Source organism: Salvia hispanica, chromosome 6 (genome assembly GCF_029641045.1).
Source record: "Salvia hispanica isolate PSC_SH4W2 chromosome 6, Shi_PSC_v1, whole genome shotgun sequence".
NCBI classification, from domain to species: Eukaryota; Viridiplantae; Streptophyta; class Magnoliopsida; order Lamiales; family Lamiaceae; genus Salvia; species Salvia hispanica.
In genome coordinates, this window is record NC_142697.1 from 15,289,361 (window position 1) to 15,313,558 (window position 24,198).

The 24,198-nt window shown below is 38.4% G+C and overlaps 4 protein-coding genes and 1 non-coding gene across 7 annotated transcripts; 1 reads left to right on the top strand and 4 right to left on the bottom strand.

Moving 5' to 3' along the window:
- Window positions 1–650: 650 nt before the first annotated feature.
- LOC125204163 (ubiquitin-conjugating enzyme E2-23 kDa-like) lies at window positions 651–3,456 on the top strand. The gene is made up of 6 exons (XM_048102734.2): window positions 651–881; window positions 1,032–1,111; window positions 1,597–1,711; window positions 1,801–1,853; window positions 1,938–2,066; window positions 3,183–3,456. The coding sequence occupies exons 1-6, from the start codon at window positions 838–840 to the stop codon at window positions 3,311–3,313; spliced, it is 552 nt and encodes a 183-aa protein (XP_047958691.1). The 5' UTR covers window positions 651–837; the 3' UTR covers window positions 3,314–3,456.
- A 91-nt stretch (window positions 3,457–3,547) lies between these two features.
- Window positions 3,548–15,139, bottom strand: LOC125204160 (chromatin remodeling ATPase BRAHMA-like). Of its 2 annotated transcripts, XM_048102730.2 has the most exons (15): window positions 14,800–15,139; window positions 14,299–14,554; window positions 12,287–13,591; window positions 10,813–12,144; window positions 10,102–10,214; window positions 9,782–9,869; window positions 9,581–9,667; window positions 8,769–8,861; window positions 8,611–8,694; window positions 8,319–8,522; window positions 7,523–7,759; window positions 5,903–7,456; window positions 5,288–5,815; window positions 4,737–4,979; window positions 3,548–4,287 (listed from the first exon to the last, which is right to left on the bottom strand). In XM_048102730.2, exons 2-15 carry the CDS (start codon window positions 14,455–14,457, stop codon window positions 3,661–3,663), a joined length of 6,654 nt encoding a protein of 2,217 aa, XP_047958687.1. In that variant the 5' UTR covers window positions 14,458–14,554; window positions 14,800–15,139; the 3' UTR covers window positions 3,548–3,660. The 2 variants fall into 2 exon arrangements, with proteins under 2 accessions (XP_047958687.1, XP_047958686.1); XM_048102729.2 differs by having other exon boundaries at window positions 14,299–15,139.
- A 680-nt stretch (window positions 15,140–15,819) lies between these two features.
- TRNAY-GUA (transfer RNA tyrosine (anticodon GUA)) lies at window positions 15,820–15,904 on the bottom strand. The gene is given in 2 exon segments: window positions 15,820–15,855; window positions 15,868–15,904. It is a non-coding gene; the product is annotated as a tRNA-Tyr (tRNA).
- A 284-nt stretch (window positions 15,905–16,188) lies between these two features.
- On the bottom strand, window positions 16,189–22,735 carry CYSC1 (cysteine synthase C1). 2 transcript variants are annotated; one of them, XM_048102733.2, is made up of 10 exons: window positions 22,501–22,735; window positions 21,784–21,893; window positions 21,627–21,684; window positions 21,137–21,538; window positions 21,008–21,059; window positions 20,861–20,940; window positions 20,731–20,790; window positions 20,582–20,662; window positions 20,397–20,494; window positions 16,189–16,369 (listed from the first exon to the last, which is right to left on the bottom strand). In XM_048102733.2, coding segments are annotated over exons 1-10 (1,104 nt in total). In that variant the 5' UTR covers window positions 22,663–22,735; the 3' UTR covers window positions 16,189–16,368. The 2 variants fall into 2 exon arrangements, with proteins under 2 accessions (XP_047958690.1, XP_088917468.1); XM_089061342.1 differs by lacking the exon at window positions 16,189–16,369 and having other exon boundaries at window positions 18,842–20,494; window positions 22,501–22,734.
- Window positions 18,842–20,003, bottom strand: LOC125187868 (uncharacterized). Its single transcript, XM_089061343.1, has one exon. The coding sequence runs from the start codon at window positions 20,001–20,003 to the stop codon at window positions 18,984–18,986; it is 1,020 nt and encodes a 339-aa protein (XP_088917469.1). The 3' UTR covers window positions 18,842–18,983.
- Window positions 22,736–24,198: the final 1,463 nt, after the last annotated feature.

Sequence of the window (24,198 nt, forward strand, 5' to 3'; positions counted from 1 at the left end):
CAATCTTTTATTTCCTTATTTTGTTTCCTTGTTCGTTTATTTTTGGATATTATTTCTTTTTATTGTTATTTAATTTCAGTATTGAGTTGAGCATATCTATAAGCTCCGTCTCGGATTTTCTTTGTTGGTTCTTTCCCGAGATGAACTAGGTTTAGGCGTCGAACCAACCCTAGGGTCCTTAGTCTATAAATAGGGCTATGTTTGTAAACCATTATTATGAATGAAATATTATTTTGCCCACAACAATTTGTGAAATTAATCTCTCTGTTCTAGTTCGATCGCTGCTCGATGGAGAAGCTCCGCGCACAGCCGGGAACTAAATCACCTCTGATCCCGTAGCAAGACGCCGGGAAGTTGTCGTAATCGACGAGTGGCCAACCGTTGAACACCCATAGGGAGCTAAATCCCTATCAGGAATCTTGGTAATAGAATTCACTACTAATAATAATGGATGGATAATCAGATATGGTGTGTGAAATAACGGAAATGATCATCTAATTCTTTTCCTAATACATTTCCTAATCCATCCTTCACATGCGTAAAATATGATGGTAGACTGAATTAGGAAATGTATTAGGAAAAGAATTAGATTATCCTTTCCGGCTAAATAGGAGCCGTAATAGTAAATGTTAACATCGCAATCACACACAGACATACAATTGTTTATCTTCATTCGGTGCATTCAACAACACCCTTTTTCTCTGAGAGTTGAAAAATTAGCTCCCGTTCTTGCTTTCTTTCTCCTTCACCCCTTTCCTGTTTCCTCTGTGAAAAATCAAGGGAAATAGTAAAGGAAAAACAGGCCAATCCCAGAAATTTCCATTACAAACTGTAGCCATGTCTTCCCCAAGCAAGAGGCGAGAGATGGACTTGATGAAATTGTAATTTCCTTTTTTTTCTTCTGTTGTTTCTTGAAATATAGAGTTTTTTTCTTCTTCATTTCCAGTAGTTCCCTTTCTTTGGTTTGCAGAAAGCTTTGATTTTTTTTCAGTTTTCGTTAATACTAATGAAATATTGGTGTCTTGAAATAGGATGATGAGTGACTACAAGGTGGAGCCGATTAATGATGGGATGCAGGAGTTCTATGTGCAGTTCCATGGACCCACTGACAGTAATTAAATTAACAATCCTTTTTCTCATTCATAGAGCTTTTTAGAGTAAATTAAGTAAAGATTGCTAATCCTCTGTGTATGTGTTTTGATAGTAGGATTTCTTGATTACTAGAGTGCAATGGCTAAGATTGCTGTTTTTGTATCCAGAAGAAATTCTTTCAACGGTTCTTGATGAGGAAATTGGAAACTGACTGGATTTGTTGCTTTTCTATTCCACATGATTGCTACAAGATTGAAGTTATTTTTTACTTCTAGGTTTTGATGCTTGTAATTTGTCCTCTTTTCTACTCTGGTAGACAAGAAATAATCTTGGTTTTTTATTTGAACTTTGTTTTGTGGAAGATGGTTGATTCTTGATCATCAATTTAGGCTATTGAATATGGAGAAGTAGCATATATGCAGAACATATCATGTTCCGTTTCTGGGTAATTAACTGTACTTTAGTTTTGTTTGTGTCTCTTAAATTTCCAATGTAACGCGATAGGTCCATATCATGGCGGGGTGTGGAAGGTACGAGTTGAGCTTCCTGATGCCTATCCCTACAAGTCTCCTTCCATAGGATTTATTAACAAGATATATCACCCCAATGTGGATGAAGTGTGAGTTTCAATTGCAAAATGTATTTCTCTTATCCTATGTCGTTTTAGCAAACATGTAGGAATCAATTTTCCATGTTTTCAAATTTCAGGTCGGGTTCAGTTTGTCTAGATGTTATTAACCAGACCTGGAGCCCCATGTATGGTAATAAACCAGTCACGTTTTTTAGTTTTATTGATTGATTGATTGATGCTAACTGACCTCTTTCTTTAATAATGATTTTGGCAGACCTGGTTAATGTGTTTGATCTGTTTTTACCTCAACTACTTTTGTATCCAAATGAAGCGGACCCATTGAATGAGGAAGCTGCTGCCTTGTATATGCGCGACAAAACTGCATATGAACAAAGAGTGAAAGGTATCCAAGCTTCTGAAATCTTATGTTGCCCACAAGATTGAAACGTTCAATGCATGCATCGCATTGGTAGCTTATGCTCTAGGAATGGATACAAGTAAAAGTAAACAGCTGACTGCAGATGTTAGTCGTGAGTCTGGCTTCATATGTTTAGTATAAAGCACATGATCTTGTTCGTAGATAATGCTCTTAGCTATGGCTTCTGGCTTGTGGAAATGTGATAAAAGTGAAAAGGTTATGGCATGCTCATAAATACAAAGATGGCCTTAGGAAGTAATGCGAGACGGAATAAATTAGTACTATTAAGTTCTCGCATGGTTATATATCCAGTCTTTCATTTTATTTTATCCACTAACTAGAAAACAAACACGACCAGATTGCTAATAATGACCTGGTGGCCATTTATTATAGCAATACACATAATGTATTGAAACCCAGAACTCAACTAGAAAAAAGTAAGAATATATAGTTTAGCAATAAAAGCCTGAAAGGGTCCTTCAAGTTCGGCGGGTGTACTTTTAGTAGTCTAGAAACCAAAAGTGAGGTAGCTCATTCTTTTGTTTGATGAATGTTGACTCATATTGAACTTTAGCAGGTTGATTTGTTGACGGCCAACGAATATGTTACCTTCAAATGTGTATGTAAGAAGTTGTAATCCACTGCTGGTTATGGTTGAGAGAGAGTATGTATAATGAGGGTTTCTAGGCAGGATACGCAGAATACTCGAGTTAAGAACTAAGTTGGACTCTCTATCTCCATCTCTAGCTCTGGGCATGTGAGTTGGAGGCTCAACTATATAGGAAATACGAACTCAGACACTATAGTCTTAAAGTCCCTATACTATATCCATTAGGTCACCTTCAAATTTGTTATCCAACTCGTGCCATATTATCCTTCCATTATTTTCATATCTTTGAACAAGTAGACTATGTTTAAGAGGAGAGAACCTACAAATAAATTGTTATACCTTTCATGAAAATGATAGGTGAAGTCCATCTTTCAATTGTCACATCTATAATATGACAGCTTACCATAAAAATTTGGTGAGCATCCAATTGTATCACGGATTATACTGTAATGCAAATGCAATGCTGATGTGCTCAACTCTTTGTATTCTAGAATACTGCCTGAAATACGCCAAGCCAGAGGATGCAGGGGCCATCCCAGAAGAGAATTCGAGCGACGAGGAGCTGAGTGAAGATGAATATGAGTCGAGCGATGAGGCTGTTTTGGGACCTGTGGATCCATAGTCTTTCTTGTCTCTGTAACTGTAACCATCCATGTAGTTTGTGTATATCATGTTGTATTTCTCTCTCAAAATTGTAATTTAATTACACATAGCAATAGCTATTAATCGGAACGGGTGCAAAAAGACTCAATTGCGTTTCTTGAAGCTGCTTTGTTTTCATAGTATGCTATTCTGCAACTTAGCGAAAGAGCAACGCAAAAGGAAATTGGATATATAAAATTAGAAGCTACTAAGCTTGCCGCAATAATGGTAGAGGGCATGAATAAGAACTATCAGAATTTTGGATATCATCACATTACAGATCATATTTTCATTTAAACAGATTGGAACTGCTACATAATTCAATACTCATAAATGGCTCGGCCGCCGCCTTCCAGCATCAGTTCTCATTTTCTTTACAGGATTCGCCCAGCCAACACTGCTGTTCCCTTGTTGAGGGGAAAGGGGACCCCAGCCATGTTGGCTCAACCCGATATCTCTGGCGCCTGAGATCGACCCTGGGCTCTTCATCCCACGCCCAATACCTGTAGGCGACAATGGACCTGCTGATCCATTTCCAGACTTTGCAGCCGACTTCTCCCTGTCTTTTCTCTTCTTTTTGCAGATAACGAGGTCCCCAGGGTGAGTGAAAGGATAAGTATCATCCGGTTGGCCAAGATCCCGACTGCTGCTGTTTCCAAGCCTCGATTCCTTGTGAGGCATAGAGTTCCTGAATTTAGAACTCTCACCAGCGTGAATGGGCAAGCGGGTCTGTGGCTTCAGGAAAGGAGCATTTTCTGAATCCACCTCTTTTACTAATTTCTGGCGCTTGCCCTGAGAAGCAGGTATCTGCCGTGAAGATGGACAGGTGGCTGGCACAGAAACAGGAGCAGTGAAAGACATGGAACTTCTGGCTTCTCGAAAATCAGTATCTGAGAATGCTACTGCAATGATATCAAAGAATAGATCATGGACTTTCTTTGCCTCCGACCTCACCTGATCATATAGTCCACATAGCTAGATTGTTAGAAATTCATAAATGGCGACAAAAATTTTATTCAAAACTATTAAGGCAGTCCAATTGCTCCTATAAGCCTTTTAATTTACAACATGACTTTATGAGATGCAAATATTCTGAAAAGAAACACTTAAGAGGAACAAATCTCACCTAGAATTTACAATTGCAGAAGGACATGGACTCTTGACCTGTATCTATAACTTAATCTTATGAAGTTGTACCAAAAAAGTAAGATTTAGAGATCACTCAGACGTACAGGAAAGTAGGCTAAAGCTATCTTCACACCAGCATGTTAACAAAAGCTTCCTAGGGACATACGTATTAATACTACATTGTAACTATTGGAATTGCTGCTGAGTCGAGTATGAATATGGAGATTTCGCGAAGAATACATGGACAAGGAAGGATTCACAGAAGAAAATCATACCTCATATGAAAAACCAAAAAACTGCATGCTAGACTGCAACATAAGCTGCACGTCAGAAACAAGCCCCATGACTCCACTATACTCATATTTGTCAAGACGGTTATGAATCTTTCTCAAATCCAAAAGGCTATCTTCATCCCCACTGGCGTAATCATTTCTTTTCCACAGTTCAGTTAGCTGTGGTATTATTTGATGACCTTCATAATCTATTCTTCTCTGAAGCTTGCCTATAACAGTCTTGCACTGTAACAAAATCATGTTAAATAAATCCTATTTCAGTAAAAGCCAGCTGGAAGAGGAAATTATATCAAAAGTGAGTGTGTGTGTGTGGTGGGGAAGAAAGGAGAAGAAAGGAGGATGCAGACTAGAACTTGCAACTGCCTAAGCAAGTGGCTCAACTTTACACGATAAACAAAGTGATCAAATTACATTTCCCTACTCCAGTTTGCCTGGATCACAATCAATGCTAAAATGCAGATAAGCAAGTATTTCTTTCTATGTAGTGTAGATAAGAACCAGTATCAAATTGATTGATACTAAGAGAAGTATACCTTTCTCAGGATGACCTCCGACATCTTAGGGCCACTAGTTTTAGGCCCCTTCGCAACTTTAGTGTCCAAGTTTATTGTGAGGTGTTGTTCAGAGGCATCATCTGCAAGAGCAGACTCATAGTTCACTCTCCCAGATTTAAGAACACATTGCACACTAGCTGTATTTCTCCTTGATGGTAGATTTCTTTTGCTCTTGATAGATGAATCAATTTTCTCTGATTTAATACAACTAGAATCTCCAAGAACTTTACGGGCACGGTCATCACTTGCTTGAGTCTTGTATTTATTATCTACCTGTAGTGGTAACATAGTAGGATCACCACGACGAAGAGATAACTTGTCACTAGGCTTCTCTTCTGCCCTAGCAGACCGCGGGCGAAGCCGAATACTCCGTTTTCGTTTTATCTTGGGCTGCAAGACCTGTTCATCTTCACCTTCATCACGATCTTGGATCCAGCTACCTGAGTGCTGCTGGTTCATAGGAGAATCTCCAGATATGGCAATCTCTCCTTCTTCTAAGTCATCTGCCTGGAAAATTAGAATAAAAAGTAAGTAAGGTAACAATGTAGAGAATCAACAGCATTATATGAATTATAAAGCAACTGTGAGACATACCAATTTCTTTGATTGGGAGCCGGACCTGCCATCTAATGCAGAAAGTGATCCAAACTTTTGAGAAGACACGGAAGGTGAGACCATGCGCATTAACTTCCTACTGTGCGAAGAGCACCCAGAAGAGCCTGCTTCTTCAAGTATGCTATTGTTTCTGACATTATCCAAAGCTCTTTGGTATTCATATCCATCAGCAGAAACAGGAGCATCTTCTTCTGATTGATCCTTATTAACTATAGGCGCTTCAGTGGATTCATCATCTTCAAACTCCCCAATGTCTCCATCTTCTTCTTCTTGAACAGAGTATTCATTTCTATCATTGGAGCTTGCTTCAGAAAATTCTCCATTTTCATCATCTAATTCAGTATAAATAGGAGTCTTTCCCTTAGGCCGCCCTCTCCTCCTCTCAGAAATCTCAGAAGCCACTTCAACAGGAGGTTGCATCCCACCATATAAAGCATTCTTTGATGGCTTCTTTGATAAATTAGCAATTGTGGTATTTACTTCTTGTGTATTAGCACGAAGCCAATCAGGGACCTGATCATATCGAGTCATGTCCTCTGCCCAGTCAAGTTCTTCATCCATTTGATCAAAGAGCTCTACTTCTTCCTCACTCCGAGCAATCATACGGTTTACCTCGTGAAGAGAAGGAACGTCGTGAACTGTTTCTTGGTATCTTTCTTCATCATGCAACAGTGTTTCTAAAGTTAGTCGTCTCTCTTCATGTGTAGTCCTCTGGTCAAACCGCCCAGCATTTATAACTTCATCAGCCATGTCAATCTTATACTGTTGAATATTATTCCGAATCAAGCTCTCAATTGAACCCACATACCGGTCCTTGCCAGCAAGGTCATCATCTGAATCAACTACTCCACCACTCCTGAACTCGTCCTCTTTCTGATGACTGGATATTTTGCCGACCACAGCTTCCATGTAAATGACTTTCACCTCCCTCGTCTGCCCAATACGGTGAGCACGAGCAACAGCCTGTTCCTCATTTTTTGGGTTTGGATCCGGATCATATATAATCACTGTGTCAGCAGACTGAAGATTGAGACCCCGTCCAGCAGCACGAATGCTAAGTAAGAAGATAAAACAATCAGTGCCTGGCCGATTAAACTCCACAATAGCACTTTCGCGGTCTTCCAAGCTAGTCGTCCCATCAATTCTTCTGAAAACAAGCCTTCGCCACTGCAAATATTCTTCCATTATATCAAGAAGTTTGGTCATGGTACTAAAGAGCAGTACCCTATGTCCCGTTCTCTGAAGCTTCATCAAAACTCTATCAAGAACCCACAATTTTCCACAAGACCTCACAAGAAAATCCTTTGAGAAGTCACTGAAATATGGGTAGTTTAGCAATGGATGGTTGCAAGTTTTTCTTAGCTCCATGCATCTATTGTTTAAAGTTTTGTAAGTTTTAGCCTGATAATTTTGATTCTTCTGACACTTGCGATATTCATCTTCAGGGTCAACCCTAAGAGTACCAGTTGATTTAATCCAATCATAAATGGCACCCTGTATTGCAGACATTCGACATTTCAAAACAATCGAGACCTGCATTTTCAAATTTATTCAGAAACAATTTTGTAGCAATATGACATTAGAATAGTAACAACATACCTTTGGAGGAAGTGATCCTTCTACATCTTCAACACGCCGCCGAAGCATAAAAGGTTCTAATATTTGATGTAGTCTATGGATAATTATCACCTTCTTCTCTGTCTCGAGCCAGTCATCTTCATGTGCAGGCCCTTCTTTTTGAAATGGTTGAGAGAACCAATCATGAAATGCTTTTCTATTATCAAAAACTTCTGGGAGCAGTAGGTTTAAAAGAGACCAAAGCTCTTTAAGATCATTCTGATAAAGTGCAAGAAAAGATTAATACAAGTTAGAAGATGTAAGAAACATGTTTCAGTTTTGTTGTGATAAAGGAGTACTACAAGTTATGGCTGCTCTGAGCACCACTATAAGTATTTGATAACAACAAAAGTTGACTAGTACTCGCAGTCTCACATCATAGTTGCGTATATGCTAATCTGCAGCAGATCAATCCTATAGATGCTACAGTAGAATGAGACTTATTGTCAACATAATGGAATTGAATCACACCCTTCTATCCCAAGTTAACACTTCATTTTCTTAAGGAATTTTCCAGATAAAATTTTCCTACCTAAGAATCCTAACAATATCAACTTAACTACTACTTTGACGGTCAATACGGCAAAAGTAATCAAGAATATCACCCCTTCATCTTTTCTAAAACTCATGTCCAGTCAAAAAATAATACTTTCCCGATGAAGTATAACCAGAAAAGAATATATGGGGCAGTTAAATAGAATATATTTGAATTAATTCAAAACTCAAGGAAATAACTTCTAGTCCACAAAACATATATCCAATCATAACAAAATCATACCTGCAATGGTGTCCCTGTAAGAAGCAAACGCCTTTGGCAGCGATACCTATCAAGATCACGAGCTAATACTGACTCTCTGTCCTTCATCCGTTGTGCTTCATCAATTATAATATATTTCCAATCAATTTTTGAAAGTTTTGAACGATCATACATGATGAACTCATAGGTAGTTACAAGCACATTAAACTTCATGGCTAGCACTTCCTACACAGTAGATGAAACAAACAGAATTGATACCATAGAAGAATATTATGAAGTAAAGAGTTTAACTATGAAATTCTTCTCTTCTTACTTGAGAAAATAATTTCGCCCTTTGGTCTTTCCCACCAACATAATATATACAGGAAACACTCGGAAGCCAATTATGCAATTCACTCTAAGACAAAAACCAGAGATGTTAAAGTTAGATACTTATAAGAATTCAAACAGGTGCTACAATGAAACTCTTACCTTCCAGTTGACAAGCACAGCATTGGGAACAATAATAAGATGAGGGCCATAATTTCCTTTGAATTCCATTAAATGAGCAATCAAGGCCATCACCTGCATAAAAATTTGAGCAAAATCTCAAATATAAGCACAAATGAAATTTCACAAACACAAATAAGTAAAGCTGTTTGTTTAAACGACATAAGGAAGTTTTAAGGGAAATAAATGAGATTCATGTATCTTGATTCAGGGAAAAAATTCAACTATTATAAATAATCCTCAACCAAACGACCAAGAATGAGCCAATTTCAAGCTCGAAAAAAATCCAAGACAAGCTTGACCCCCGAAGTATTCAATCTTTTGTTTTTTCTTTTTCAGTATTGATGTTTGTCAGCCTCTTACAGAGCTCAAGTTCAAGTTCAATTAGTTTATATGCTTCCAAGCATGTCCACTTGTCCAGAAGTTCAAACTAAACGAAACTCAATTGGGTTTTTTTCCATTTTGTATGCTAAAACTTAATAAACTCATTTCAGTCTAGAGCTTGAACTTGGTCATATGCTATAATGCTTCCGAGCCAAGCTCAAGCAAGCCTCATTTTAGTTACTAAATGGGTCATTCACAAACCCAACACAACTTAACTATAAAAGCTTGAAATGGAGCTTGAACCAAGCTTGAGCCTCCTGCAGTGCAGTCCTGCTCATCAGCTCAACTCAGCTCCTTTTCAGGTTATAAGCTTTCAAAACTCAGGTAATATCATGTGTAGGAGACATTGCAACTCTTTAGGCATAAGGAGACCCAAACTTTTGAATAAATATTAACCAGAACTGTCTCACCTGCACAGTTTTGCCCAGACCCATCTCATCTGCTAAAATGCCATTTAATTTGTTATTGTATAATGATAGCATCCACTGCAAACCAACCTGCATAATTGAGTAAAACTAGGTCAATAACTACTGGCAATGTGCAGAGAAACTAACACGTAGAGCTGATCAATTAAGGATCAATCACACAGTTCAAACTAAACCGGAACTAACAAGTTGATAGTCTCGTAGGGTTCCAGCTCGTAGCATTGAAGGCTGCCTTATGACCCTTTCATTCACAGCATGTGCCAGGTTGTAGTACCTGGTAGAAACCACGAAAAGGGGAAAAAGAAGATTTTACACTAAAATCTAATTTAAGTATGACAGGAAAGATACAGACGGCACCCACATGGTCTGTCTAATATGTATGATAGAAATATTAAGCATATCGTAATAATTCAGGATGAAATTAAAAATATTTGATCCAAAATTGCTCTCTAATGGCATCCATATATTATGAGAAATGAAATAAAAATAAGCTAGCTGTGGCATACTTGTTAACAGACTGACTATCTCTTGGTGCATTCATCTCAGAAAACCGGTTCCTTATCATGACTTCATCTCTCGCACAGGCAGCAGCGGCTCTTACTTCTTCTTCCGAGAGACCCTTGTATCCAGAAAAGACATAAATGAGAATACTGAAGTATCTGAAGCCACAAATTAGCAAATAAGAGACATAAATATAGGATAAAATACATTCATTACAGGAACATAGGGGCTAAAAGAAGACATTAAGAGATACAAGTCAATGAGACACCAAATCCTATTGTCCTTGCTCTTCTGTAGAGAAAGCATCATTTTGTTCAATTATAACTGAAAGAACTTCGTAAAGAACCATTATGGAGTCAGAAAGGCATAGTGAAAACAGGTGGGTGTATTCTATACAAGATTGATGATGCTACATATATTTCCGGTAACATCTTCCCACTTTTCCAAAGATAATTAGTAAAGAAGTGTGAGAATTTCATTCTCATATACGAATAGCTGATGTGAACTGTCATATTTAAGCATCAGACATCTTGATTTCTCATTTGAAGACAATTTCTTAGAGAAACTTATCAAATTATGATCATTTGAGTTTTACGCTTAGCAATCACAGAGCAGTTACTTTTTTACTTGATGTTTTCGAATTGGAGATGATACTACATTGGTCCTTTCATATGCTTAGTACGGAAGAGCAGGGGAGAGAAGAATAGAGAGAATACATGGGCACGTGCAGCGGTGGCAGCGGCATTAGCTGCCTCCTCAACCTCCTGCTGATTTTTAGTGGCTGTTATTTTACTGCCCAATTTGTGAAGATACTCCTCAGTTTGACTTAAAAATGATGAGAGAACAGCATATCTTTCTGCAGCCTCCCCAGGTAAGTTAGTTTGTTGTTCCAGAAGCATCTCTCTATATCTTTCCACATCATTATTTTTCAAGGCTTCCATTCTTTTATTGCGATCATCATCCTTCATTTTGGAGAACTCTCTCAACATCTTTTCATGATATTTATGCACTCCTCTATTGCGGGCGGTTCGAGCATCACGAGAAGCCCAATGTGCCTCAAGAAGCTTTTTGCGCCAATGGAATATGGATTTTAGTTGCTTCTCCCTAGTTGCCTTCTGATTAGCCTGTGATTGCCGGTTAAGCTCCTGGCGCTGACGTTCACACAGTCGAACGAATTTCCTGTATGGTCTATCAGGCATAGCCATTATTTCTTGTTGCTGTTGCTCAATCTCATCCCTCAAGCGTGTCTGGCACTCAACAAGCTGAAGTTTCTTTGATTCAATTTGAAGCCGAATAACAAGATCTGGTCTAATTCTCTTCCTCTCTAAGTTCACAGCAAGTATTTTATCAATTTTCCCAATTTTTTCAGCCCTTTTCCTTTTGTGGATCTCTCCACCTTCATCAGCAAAAAGATCTTTAATATCATACGCTAAAATCAAGTTACTATTGTTGTTCATCATAGAGGATCCAAGGGTCTCATGTTTTCTGGTGAAAACAGGGAAATCAAATAACGGCCCATGATATTTTCGTGTTGAACTAGAATCCTTAGGTTGGGATGTATTACTTGCTTGAATGGGTTTCTTAACCTGCACTGGATCTGAAGCACTTGACTGTGAGGCAATTCCTTTACCCCTGTCTGCAGCAACATCAATCCTGACAGGTGTTTTCTGATTGCCCGGTTCAGACTCTTGTTCGCATTTCCCAGAACTACCAATATGATGCGGCTCTTCTTTTCCAGGAGGACCCACAAACCTCTGCTCCTTTGCTGCAACAACAGAGTTCTGAATGGTCGCAGTTGCGGCAGCAGCAGCCCTATCATCTCCTGGACCTTCTGTTTTCATATTAACTACTCCAGCTACTGATTTTGCAGCCCCAGCCCCTTTCTCACTGTACTCCACATGTTTGGTGTGCTCCTCTACAGTTTCTCCGGCTAATTTGTCCTTGCCAGCATTTGTGGGAGGTGGAAGCAGCTGTTGCATCTGTAAATCAAGTGGTGGAGGAGTAATAGCTTGGAGCAGTTCACGTGGCAAAGTTACATCGCCTTTTTGCTAATAAAGCAAAGAGAGAACTTGATACGTCAGTGTAAGTATCTATGAAACTATCAGAATGAAATATGAACAGATAGTCATAAACAGTTTTGTAAAAACAATCCAGAGCAAACTATAGGAGGGTAAAAAAATATGTTCTAACCTTCAGACGCCTAAATGCAAGAATCTGTGCTTTAAGTACATGCAACTGCTGCTTGGTAAAACCAGTGTGTAATTGTCTCATCTGTGAACTGGTTCCCCCCTGAGATGTTGATGGATTACACAAATCCCCTTCATTAGATGGAGTTACGGATTGAGGAGACCGATTAAGTTGTCTGGCATTTTGTGCCTGAGAAGCTTCTGCAACAGAAGTTTTTGCAAGAAAACTGTCAACCCCTTGGCTCAGATTCCCTGGTGACTGCGAAGGATGCATAGGAGGCATTCCATGACCAAGAGAGGAATGCTGCCTAGGGGGCATATGTGGCACAGAGAACTGTTGGGCAGAAGTGCTGCTGCAATTGTTAGGTAGAGCTGCATTGGAACTCACACCAAGAGTACTAGGTGAAACTGCCTGCTTAACTTTAGAAGACCCAGATTGTCCTGACACGTCACTTGAGGAATTACCATGGGGAGAACCGTCATTTCCAACTGACGGAGAGGTAACATGCTGTTTACCAAAGGATACAGAAGGGATACCAGTACTATTTTCATTAGCTTTTTGCTGAGCAGCCATCCTGGAGTGCATTAATGGAATAAGCTGCGCAACCACATTTGCGTTTGCAGGATGTGACAGATCAATATTATGCTCAAGAGCCAATGCCTGCATTGCCTGCATCTGTGCAGCCATAGCTATCTGATTGTTTGGCATGTTCATGATATTTTGCTGAGATTGTGGAGCTTGCATAGGTGCAGGTTGGATTCCCTGACCGCCTAATGGAGGAGGGTTCAGTTTGGATTCACTTCTCTGATCGGGCATAGGGCGGTGTCTGTTATCTGCATGTTTATCACTCTGAACAACCTGCTCGGAGGGTTTCTTGGAGGAGGTACCCTGAGACTGATTTGCTGCTTGCATGGACACCAGCTCTTGCATTTTCATGCTTGCCATCCTCATTTCTTGATCTTTTCCAAGAGAACCAAACATGGCTGGTCTCACCTGCTGCTGCGATTGCATTCCTAAGGTAGGTGTCTGTTGGGCTGACTGAAATGTATACTGCAAATAAGCTTGTTGTATCGGATTCAACATCTGTTGCTCAACACCTTGACTTCTATTATGACTTTGGTCCGTAATATTGGGGGAACCATGCTGCTGGCCCAAATCAATGAACTTCCTAGGCTGTTGAGGCAGCTGTGTGGAGCCAGATGCTGCAGAAAAATTGGTCGCCCCTGGGGTTCCTTGTATTGTGCCAGCTTGGTACGACAGAATGGCATCATTCCCTTCAGGTCTCCTCAGAAACTGTTGAGCCATCGACTGCAACGACATTCAAAGTTGGTCATAGACCAATAGGAGCTGTTTAAGTGAAAGTTCTAGAACCAATAAAAAAAAGCAGTCTTGTAGGCTTGTAGCTTGAGAACATTGCAAGGAAATCCCCATGCAAAGAACCAAGGTCCACGAAGCTGAAATGATAAACACTATAGAAGCAGAAACTTGCCAAAGTCCAAACTATTAACAAATACATTAATTCTGAAGGCAGAATTATATCATGTGGATGATGACACGATGGTGGTTGGGTAGAGTAGAAGTAGAAGTCAAAAAACAAATTTAGCAAATAAGTTGTTTTACTTTCCCAGGTGTACACGAAATTGTTTGCATCTACCTTTACATAAAAAATTATAGCCAATAAATATGTTACATTTGCTATTTTGAATCATTACACCTAGTCTCCATAATAAAATTGTTTTAAATACACCCAACAGAACAGAAAGGGAAAAGAGGACGCACGTAGGAAAAACCACCTCCAAAACAAACTAAGTAGAAACAATCAATTCTTAGTAGTATAAGATAGAAAAGTCATGGCTGACAGCAAAAGGTATGTCGAGAGGGGCTACACATAAATAAGTGGGTTTAGAGTCGTCAACAGAACTCAAGATTTACTTCACGCATTTAATAATTAGAATAATTTCCAATGTACCAGCGGAAGAATGGAACTTGGAAGAAAGAAGGACGCGAGGTTTCACCTGTCTCTGCTGCTGCTGCTGTTGCTGTCTCTGCTGTTGCTGCTGATCAAATGCGGACGCTGCGGATGACGATGAGGACGGAGAAGCAGAGGCTGAGGCGGCATTACTCCGGCCATGGCCACCGCCTCCACCCTGTTGGGGGCCACCACCGGATTGCATGGAGAAGTTCAGAGAAAGCCCCACAGAGAAGAGTGACCCCAATCCCCACCTTGGAATAATTGAAAAAAATCAAGCAACGTTGTCTCGAGGCCACTGCCTATAGAAACAACTTCTGTGAGCTCATAATGAGAATTGAACAAAGCTTGAATTCAACAAACTCCCAAAGACAATGGACGCCGGAGTCCGTGTTAAAACCCAGCCGTTTCAGGACAGCACAGAATTCAGAGCTTGCGAAAGCGTAGAACACACCCTTTTATCTTAGCAATTTCAGCAAATACCTTAGATCTCCTCAAAAAAGTGAAATCACAAAAAATAAGTCACTCGCAGGCGAAAAGTATGAACCTTTGCTGCGGAACCTAAACGCTGTGGTGCTGCAATTCCGATCCCAAAAATTCAAAATTCGATGCATCCGACACATGTCCCGCATTTAAGGGCACGCATCCTCACATATATACTTCCGCCTAAAATCGCATCAAAACATTCTTTTATCCAGAAAAATTTGGGATTTTTGGCGCGAAATCGAAGGGACCGGCGGATCGATCTGATGGCCGGCGATTTTCCGAATTTGCCGGAAATCTTTTTCTCAAACTAGAATTCCCTCACTCAGAGTGTGTGTCTGTGTGTGTGAGAGAGAGAGACGCAATTTCCAATTTTTCTTTGGGTTTTGGGGGCCAAGCCCTAATGAGGGCAGTGTGTAGATGAAGCATAGGTTTGTGGCTTCGTTAGCTGAGCGGGGATAATATCGTAACTTCTCCTACTTGGAATTTGACTCTTAATCTTTCCATCATACTCCACTTACTTTTTAATTAATTAGTATTATACTCTTTTTCAAATTTAATTTTAGAAAATCTTGAACTTATGGAGTTTAAGGATAGTCTAGCACTCATAATTTATTTATAGGAGACGAAATCACAATGTATTGATGTTGTATCGACATATTCCATTCCTGAGTACATGTAATTAATAACTAACTAACTAAGCAATTATTGGAATTGAAGTTCTTCATGTGAATATATCCTACGTGTTCGTTCAAATTACAGCTTAACAAAATTTGTACTACTACTTTTTACATTTCACAGTTTTGATTTCTTTATTCGTTACTCACACGAAGCCGCTACAAGCAAAATTACATATACATGATTGTCCAATCGCTACAACTAATAATAATAAATAAATAAAGAATTTATAATTACCGAAAAGTTTCAATAATTTTGATTGAAGATGGCCAAAGTGATAAGTATTCTATACCATTGCTATAGCGAGTACAATTGATGTTGAGAATAATCACACTTGTTTAAAAAGATGTAACTGTGCAAGTGATCAATTAAATTGCCTTAAAATTGAAGTGAATATTAAAAAATATCCGACCTACCGGATTCGAACCAGTGACCTAAGGATTACAGCAACCAACTACAGTCCTCCGCTCTACCAACTGAGCTAAGGTCGGTCTTGATGATTTTCGATGGAAAAACAATACATAAATTTTACTTGATGTCGACTGAAATAATTTTCCTTAACTTAGCAACAAGCCCCAACCTAAGCTAAGTTGGTAGAGACTGCCATAGGTTATATTTTTTTTCTTTTTTTTTTTGTGTTACTATGAGCATATTTGACATGACATGATGTTTTATTATTGTGGATAACTCTTTGCAAACATATAGTCATGGTACAAATGTACAATCCTTTTTGCAACCATCATTTGGTGTGGTTATTTAAGTGGAACTGTGAAAATTAGGTTATAGTTTGGTAATAAGCATTATAATTCATAATCTCAACAATACTGTTGCTTTTACAGCTACAGATCAGGTAATTACTGAAATAAAAATGAAATGATATTTCAATAAAGGCAATACAAGCTTCTCCAACTAAGTAGAAGCATTGGGAATCTGGTCTGCCAAGCACACTTGATCCTTAAGACTATGTTTATCAGCAACCACCCAACCCAACCCAACCAGCCACTTTTTCAATATTTAATTTATTTCTATCTCCTCCACATCATCTTCCACATCATCAATATTTATCCAACCCAACCACCCACATTTTCATGGTTTATCAATGACCACCCCAACCACCCAACCACACTATTATATATTTATTTTTATATTATTTTTTAATAATATTATTAATACATGAAATACTTATTATTGTAAATTTATAGAAAAACGTAATAAATGACAAACTAAAAATTATAAAAACAAACAAAAAAAAATATACATTACAATAATTGAAATATAAAATTTAAAATACATAATTGGTGCTCATACATAAGATGAAAACTAGACATTCAATTGCAATTGCCGAATTTTGCCCATATATGCTCAACCAAATCGTCTCGCAGAGCTTTGTGAGCTTCTCTGTTTTGAAGTTGGGCTTTGTTTTTCATGTAAGAAGCTAGACTCGCAATTCTATTCGTAGAATATATGAAATCATTATTCGCATCTCCATCTCCATTCTCATGACTACTTTGTCCAAGTCGATCTTGAATAAATTCTGCTGGATCACAATAGTTCGAATATGTGCTTCTTTCGTCTTCCACTATCATATTGTGCAAGATTATGCAAGCAATCATTATCTTCCCCATAATATCACGATCCCAAATAAGACATGGACATTTGATAAAAGCAAAACGAGCTTGCAAAACACCAAAAGCTCGTTCAACATCTTTTCGCGCAGACTCTTGATGTCGAGCAAACAACTTGTGCCTCATCGTTTGTGGACCTGGTATAGATTTGACAAACGCCGCCCATTGAGGATATATGCCATCAGTGAGATAATATCCCATATTTTTTTCCTGGCCATTTACTATGTAATTGACCTTCGGTGCTCGACCTTCCAAAATATCATCAAAAACAGGAGATTGATCAAGCACATTAATATCATTTCTCGAACCTGGAGTTCCAAAAAAAGCATGCCATATCCACAAATCTTGAGATGCTACTGCTTCCAAGATGATTGTCGGATTCCCGCTTCTTCCGGCATATTGTCCAGCCCATGCAGTGGGACAATTCTTCCATTCCCAATGCATGCAGTCAATACTACCCAACATGCCTGGAAACCCACGTTGTTCTCCAATATGCAGAAGTCTTGCCAAGTCTTCTTCGGTGGGCTTTCGCAAGTACTCATCGCCGAAGTTAGAGATTACACCTTCAACGAACTTGATGAGAGATTTGCGAATGAGTTGTGCGCTCATTCTCAAATATTCGTCGTGCAAGTCGGCCGCCGCCCCGTAGGCCAACATCCTCATCGCTGCTGTACATTTCTGAATTGCAGACATACCAAGTCGACCGGTAGCATCACGCTTCTGCACAAAAAAGTTGTCGGTGTCGATGAGCTTGTTCATTATTTTTTCGAACAAAGGTTTTCGCATGCGATACCTTGTTCGAAAAATATCTGGAGGATAGATTGGATCTTCAGCAAAGTACTGCTCGAAAATAATATCATGACCCTCTTCGCGTTTCCTTTCAATGTATCTCCTTTTAGCTCTAGCCGTCTGGGTTGTAGGTTGTGAAGGCAAGGTTGTTGGCCAAATAGCTATATCCTCGATTAGTTGATCGAGTTGCTGATTTTGTTCAACAATTTTTTCTTCCCATTCATTGTCTTCAAGAAGATTGAAAGCTTCAAAATTAGAACTTGATGACATTTTTTAGGGAGAGTTGGCTCAATAATCGTGAGAGGATTTGTGTATAATTTTCTTGAAGCATATAAGTAAATATATAGAAGTAATTTGTTGAGCATAGGATTCCACTACTATCATTTGTGATCACATGGGTTGTCCTTGGATTCCACCACCACTTGTGATAGAAAATGACTTGTCATGTAATCATACTTTGATTTTCGTGATCACATGGGTTGTCATTGGATTCCACCCCCACTTGATAGAAAATGACTTGTCATATAGTCACACTTTGATTTTCGTGATCACATGGGTTATCATTGGATTCCACCACCACTTGTGATAGAAAATGCCTTGTCATGTAGCCATACTTTGATTTTCGTGATCACATGGGATGTCATTAGATTCCACCACCATTTGTGATAGAAAATGCCTTGTCATGTAGCCATACTTTGATTTTCGTGATCACATGGGTTATCATTGGATTCCACCACCACTTGTGATAGAAAATGCCTTGTCATGTAGCCATACTTTGATTTTCGTGATCACATGGGATGTCATTAGATTCCACCACCATTTGTGATAGAAAATGCCTTGTCATGTAGCCATACTTTGATTTTCGTGATCACATGGGTTGTCATTGGATTCCACCCCCACTTGATAGAAAATGACTTGTCATATAGTCACACTTTGATTTTCGTGATCACATGGGATGTCATTGGATTCCACCCCCACTTGTAATGTCATGTAGTCATACTTTGATTGAAGGGCTTATCACATAAACTGGAAATTACATAAGCAACATAAATTAAAGATTACATACTAAGCAACAGAAATTGAAGATTACACACTAAGCAACAGAAGTTGAAATTTGCATAATAAGAAACATACATTGAAAACAGATAAACTACGATCAATTCCCAAATAATTCTGCTATTAGATTGCGTTTCAACGTTTCTTCTTCTGGAGTTAAGTCCCTCCTAGCCATCAGCGGAGTAAGGATAGCTGCCTTGATGTTCCGTTCCTGAATATCACTAGCTGCTTTGATCTTCCGTTCTTGAATATCACATTCCCTTTCACGTGTAACTCTCATTTCACGCAGTGCTGCAGTGAAATCATTAGGGATTGTATATGAAGACGTTGCAACTTCTTTGCCTCTTCTTTTAGCCTTACTCTTAGCTTGATCTCTTCCGGTAGGACGCTGCAATGTTGAAGAACGACTCTCAGGAATGGAGTCAATTTGAGGTCCTCCTTCCTCACTAGTCCTCGACCTTTTTGAGCTCCCACGACTTTCTTCAAGACTATCTTCATCTGGCTGGAAACGCGTTGAACCAGTACTATTCAATTTCAATTCCCACTTAGGATTGTATCTCATCACCTCCTCAAACACCTTATGGTGAGTAAATTTTCTCTTACCATACAGTTGTTGAGCGGCTTTCTCAATGTCCTCTTTAGATTGGCCACTTGTAGCTCGATCATGTGCTTTTTTGTATGCAGCAATCCACTTTGTGACATTTGTGTTGAGTCGTTTGTAGCGTTGTCTCAATGACTCTAAACTTCTTTGTTGGCCCATTCCTGGATTTTCTTTTCTTGCTTCCTCATATTGATCAAGAACCTTTTGCCATAGATGGGCATTAGTTTGGTTGGTGCCAACAATTGCATCCCTGCTCACGAAACAATAAGCAGACATTAATGACATGTCTTCTTGCTCACTCCAATCATGTGGAGTGTTTGAAGCACTCAAGTTGGTTGGTGATATGACTTGGCTTGAATGTTGGTTTTGAAATGAATTTTGGAATTGATCAGAATTTGGAAAATCATCAAAACTAGGGAAATAATCTTGAGAAGGATTAAAATTTTGGGAAGGGTTGTAGTTTTGGGAAGGGTAGAAATTTGGGGAATCGGAGAATATATTATTCTCATCATCATCCATAGTTAGCAACAAAGTAAGCTTAAAAATATGAAATTTTATCAAACAAGAAGATTATAGGAGGAGGAAAGAGATATTTTTTTTTGTGTGCAAACTATAGCAAATGTGGTCTCTATTTATAGAGGAAGAAAAATTATGAATTTTGATATAATTTTTATAATTTTATAATATTTTATATTAAAGATATATTAATTTAAAAGTATATATATATCAACCAATGAGATTGTGCCATTTGGCACAATCTCATTGGATGATGGAATGGAGACCGCCTGGTTGGTGTTTGGGTGGAGAGAGACCGTGGTCTACTTGAGATTGAGACAATATTATTGATTTTTTATTTTTTTTTTAAAGGTGGGGTGAGGTGGCGGTCGACCCACCCCACCGATAAACATAGTCTAATCAACTGAAACTGGCTGCATGTTCTCAGCTTCTTTCCTCAGCTCCTCGAACAACACCGACGACAGGTATCGCTCTCCGAAGCTCGGATGGACAGTCTGAAACAAGGATAAAAATGCCTCAGGCAAAGGTATGAAACCAGACAGTTGGAATCAAGATCAAAAGAGGCTTTTTTGAGTTCTTACCACAATGAGTTTTCCCTTGTTTTCAGGTCTCCTAGCTAGACGGAGGGCAGCCACCGTGTTAGCACCGGATGATATCCCAACCTATACACGCCACGTGTAAGATAAAAAAAAACGAGAAAAAGTTCAGAGAGCATTACAAGTTTCCTTACATATAGCCCTTCCTTGAGTGCCAATTCTCTGGCCATTTTGACAGCATCTTCACTAGAAACCTGCATCAGCAACAAAGTTTATGCCAACGATCTAATTTATATTTACTCTATACATCTGATAGATAATTACCATAAGGACTTCCTCCATGACGTCCATATCCAATATGTCTGGTTTGAATCCGACTCCATTCCCCGTGATGTGATGAGGCCCTACAAAATTCCACGTGTTAGACTTGAGCTAGTAAAATGAGACGAGAGCTAGTAAAATGTTCATTACCTGGCTTCCCTCCGTTGAGAATGGGGCTCTCCTCTGGCTCAAGTCCATAAATCTAGACAAACCGAGCAATGCCAAAGCATGAAAACACATTCACATCTGAAAATTTTGGTTATGGAGAAGCTGAAGTACCTTGACACCGGGATTCATGGACTTCAAGTACTGGCCAACACCAGAGACGGTGCCTCCACTCCCTATCCCCATCACAAAGATGTCGACCTTGCCATTGGAATCCTCCCATATTTCGGGGCCAGTAGTCTCAAAATGCACCTTTGTGTTGGCCGGGTTGGAAAACTGCTGAAGCATGAAGGCGTCCGGGGTGGAATCAAGAAGCTGGTAGGCTTTCTTGACAGTGCCTCCCATTCCCTTGGTGGGATCAGTGAGGACCAAATCTGCTCCAAATGCTCTCATAGTCACTCTTCTCTCTAAGCTTGTGTAAGACGGCATCGTGAGCACCATTTTGTAGCCTTTCATTGCAGCCATGAAGGCCAGGCTGATCCCCATGTTTCCCGAAGTGGGCTCAATCAGCGTCGTCTAATATTCAAAAGTAGGAACTACTAGTTTATTCCCGAGACGACGAAAAGAGGAAGAAACAAGAAGGCTATATATGTATGTAGCCTACCTTTCCCGGGGTGATGAGGCCCTTTTCCTCGGCATCCTTCATCATGGCTATTGCTGGTCTGAATCATCAACATTTTTTCATTGTTACTATTATTCAAGATTGAAATTTGAAAGCAATGGAAAATATATATATGCATATGTAAATATGTAATTTGCACCTGTCTTTGACGCTAGCAGTAGGCTGCATCATTTCTTGCTTAACTGCAACATATGCTCCACATCCCTCTGTAACTTTGTTTAGATATACCAATGGTGTTCTACCAATCAGCTGCATAATTAATTTAATTCATTCAGTACAACCTTTATTTCCAACAGCCACTAATTAAACATGTGCCTTGCTCCACGACATCAATCAACACAAGTAATTAGAATAAATTGTCCTTGAAATTGTGTCCCAGCAGCATCATTCTATGTTCAATCTGAGACAATCGGTAATATTTTAGTCCTGTATAAGTTCCAATCCAACTAGGCATTAATTATTTCTAATGTTAACTTTTCTTAGGTAGTGTTTCAGATTTTTACGATTATGCCCCTTACACCTAAAAATAAAAAAAATGCTTTCAGAATAATGACGTGTACTGCCACAGATTCAGTGGCAATTAATTACACCTAAAAGGAATTAACCAACAACTAATCACGTGCTTATTTGTCCTTTAATCACTTTATGTTATGTTAACACCGCGAAATCATCAATCCAGATGCAGCCATTTTCATGGTACCCACTTACTAGTGGAGTAGTATATTTGATGAAATTGAATCAATAAGCTGTAATTAAGTAGTGACTAGTGATGGCTACAACAATTAATTAATCAGTGATGAATGATGAATCTGCAGTAATCAAGAAGTGAGATGAATATGAATGAATCTCTGTGTACCTGAGAAACGTGTGTCTTGATGTTGGTACCAGGAAGATCTTTAGGGAGATCTCTGAGCCTCTGAACAAAGGAAGGGGAATCTGGCAAAGGGGTGGCGCTGCTGTAGTATTTGCACCCTGAAAAATGGGATCTTCTCTTCAGCAAGCTTCTCACACCCGCCATTGATGTCTGTGCTCTGCTCTTTTTTTTTTATCTTTTTATCTGATTTGGTTCTATGGAAAAAGAGTGATGGCTCACCAATATTTATATAGTACTACTAATTTGGAAAAATATAAAAAGTAGTACTATACTATTGCAAATTTTAGATATGACAAGTGGATTGTAGGTGGCTTTTTTTTATTTGCAATTAATTTCAATTCATTGGGAATAAATATTGGTTTCTTTGCATCTTTCATAAGTAGACTTCGTAACTCGATTTCTGGATTTATGTTATTGGCTTTCATGAGTAGACTTATTAAGAACATAATATCATCTATTATCTTCTTAATAAAAGAAAAAGATATATAAAAAAATAAATTATTTTTTAAAATAAAATAAAATAAAAAATGCATTCTAAAACATAAAGTGTAATACCTTCTCAAGTACTTTTTCTCTTTATGAACAATTTTCATGATAAAAAGATAAATATGGTAGTTTTATGACTTTATCTCTCCATTTACATTTCATCTTGGACATGCTCTAACTTTATTTCTGGATTTATAATTATTAGGTTTAGGAATCTTATGCTTGCAATTCTGCCTCTCCGGAACCACCTGCGTTGCCCCTGTGAGCATTTAGGAATCTTATGTATATGTCGTATTGTGGATCAGGACATTAGCATCTCCACAAATTTGGGGTGCCAATTTGGGGTTGTTGGACCGCTCGGATGGGTCAGACCGCAACATTTTTTATAATTCTAAAATTAGATTGTCAAATAGTAGTTTATTTTAATACTATAACATTAATTGAATTTTTTTTATCAACAAAATTTAAAACTTTAAATTATGGAGTAACTTTTAGTGTATAATCAATGTAGTTTCTAGAAAATATATTTCTACAATTTTTGTATTTTTAATTTTAAAACTCTATAAATACTACATATTTCACTTTAGAAAAAAAAATTTCTTAATAAAATAATTTTATTATTTATAGTGTTATTTAATTTTATAAAATAAATGTTAATTAACAAATAAAATGAAGTGTGGGAAGAGTTGTGAGGTTATAAAAGCTGGTGCAGAAATTTAAGGGAATTGTGTGGTAGAGGAATTGTATGAGTTGGGGTATGGATTGTGAATGATCTAAGTACTTATAACAGAAATAATTTTGACGAGCGATTTTTCATCAAAAAATAATACTCCTAGTATACAAATAGCTTAAAATATACTTCCTCCGTCCCCCATTAAGAATCACACTTTTCCATTTCAGTCCGTCCCTAATTAAGAGTCACACTTTATTTTTACCATAAATAGTAAGTAGGTCCCACATTTCACTAACTCAATTCACTCACATTTTATTATAAAACCAATATAAAAAAATGGGTCCCACATTCCACTAATTTTTTCAACCAACTTTTCTTTACATTTCTTAAAATCCGTGCCCGGTCAAAGAGTGACTCCTATTAGGGGACGGAGGGAGCAAGTAGTATACTACTCCTACTGAATTGATGGAATCTAGTTTATGTCAAATTCAATTTTATTAGCGAAAGATGCCTGCAAGAAT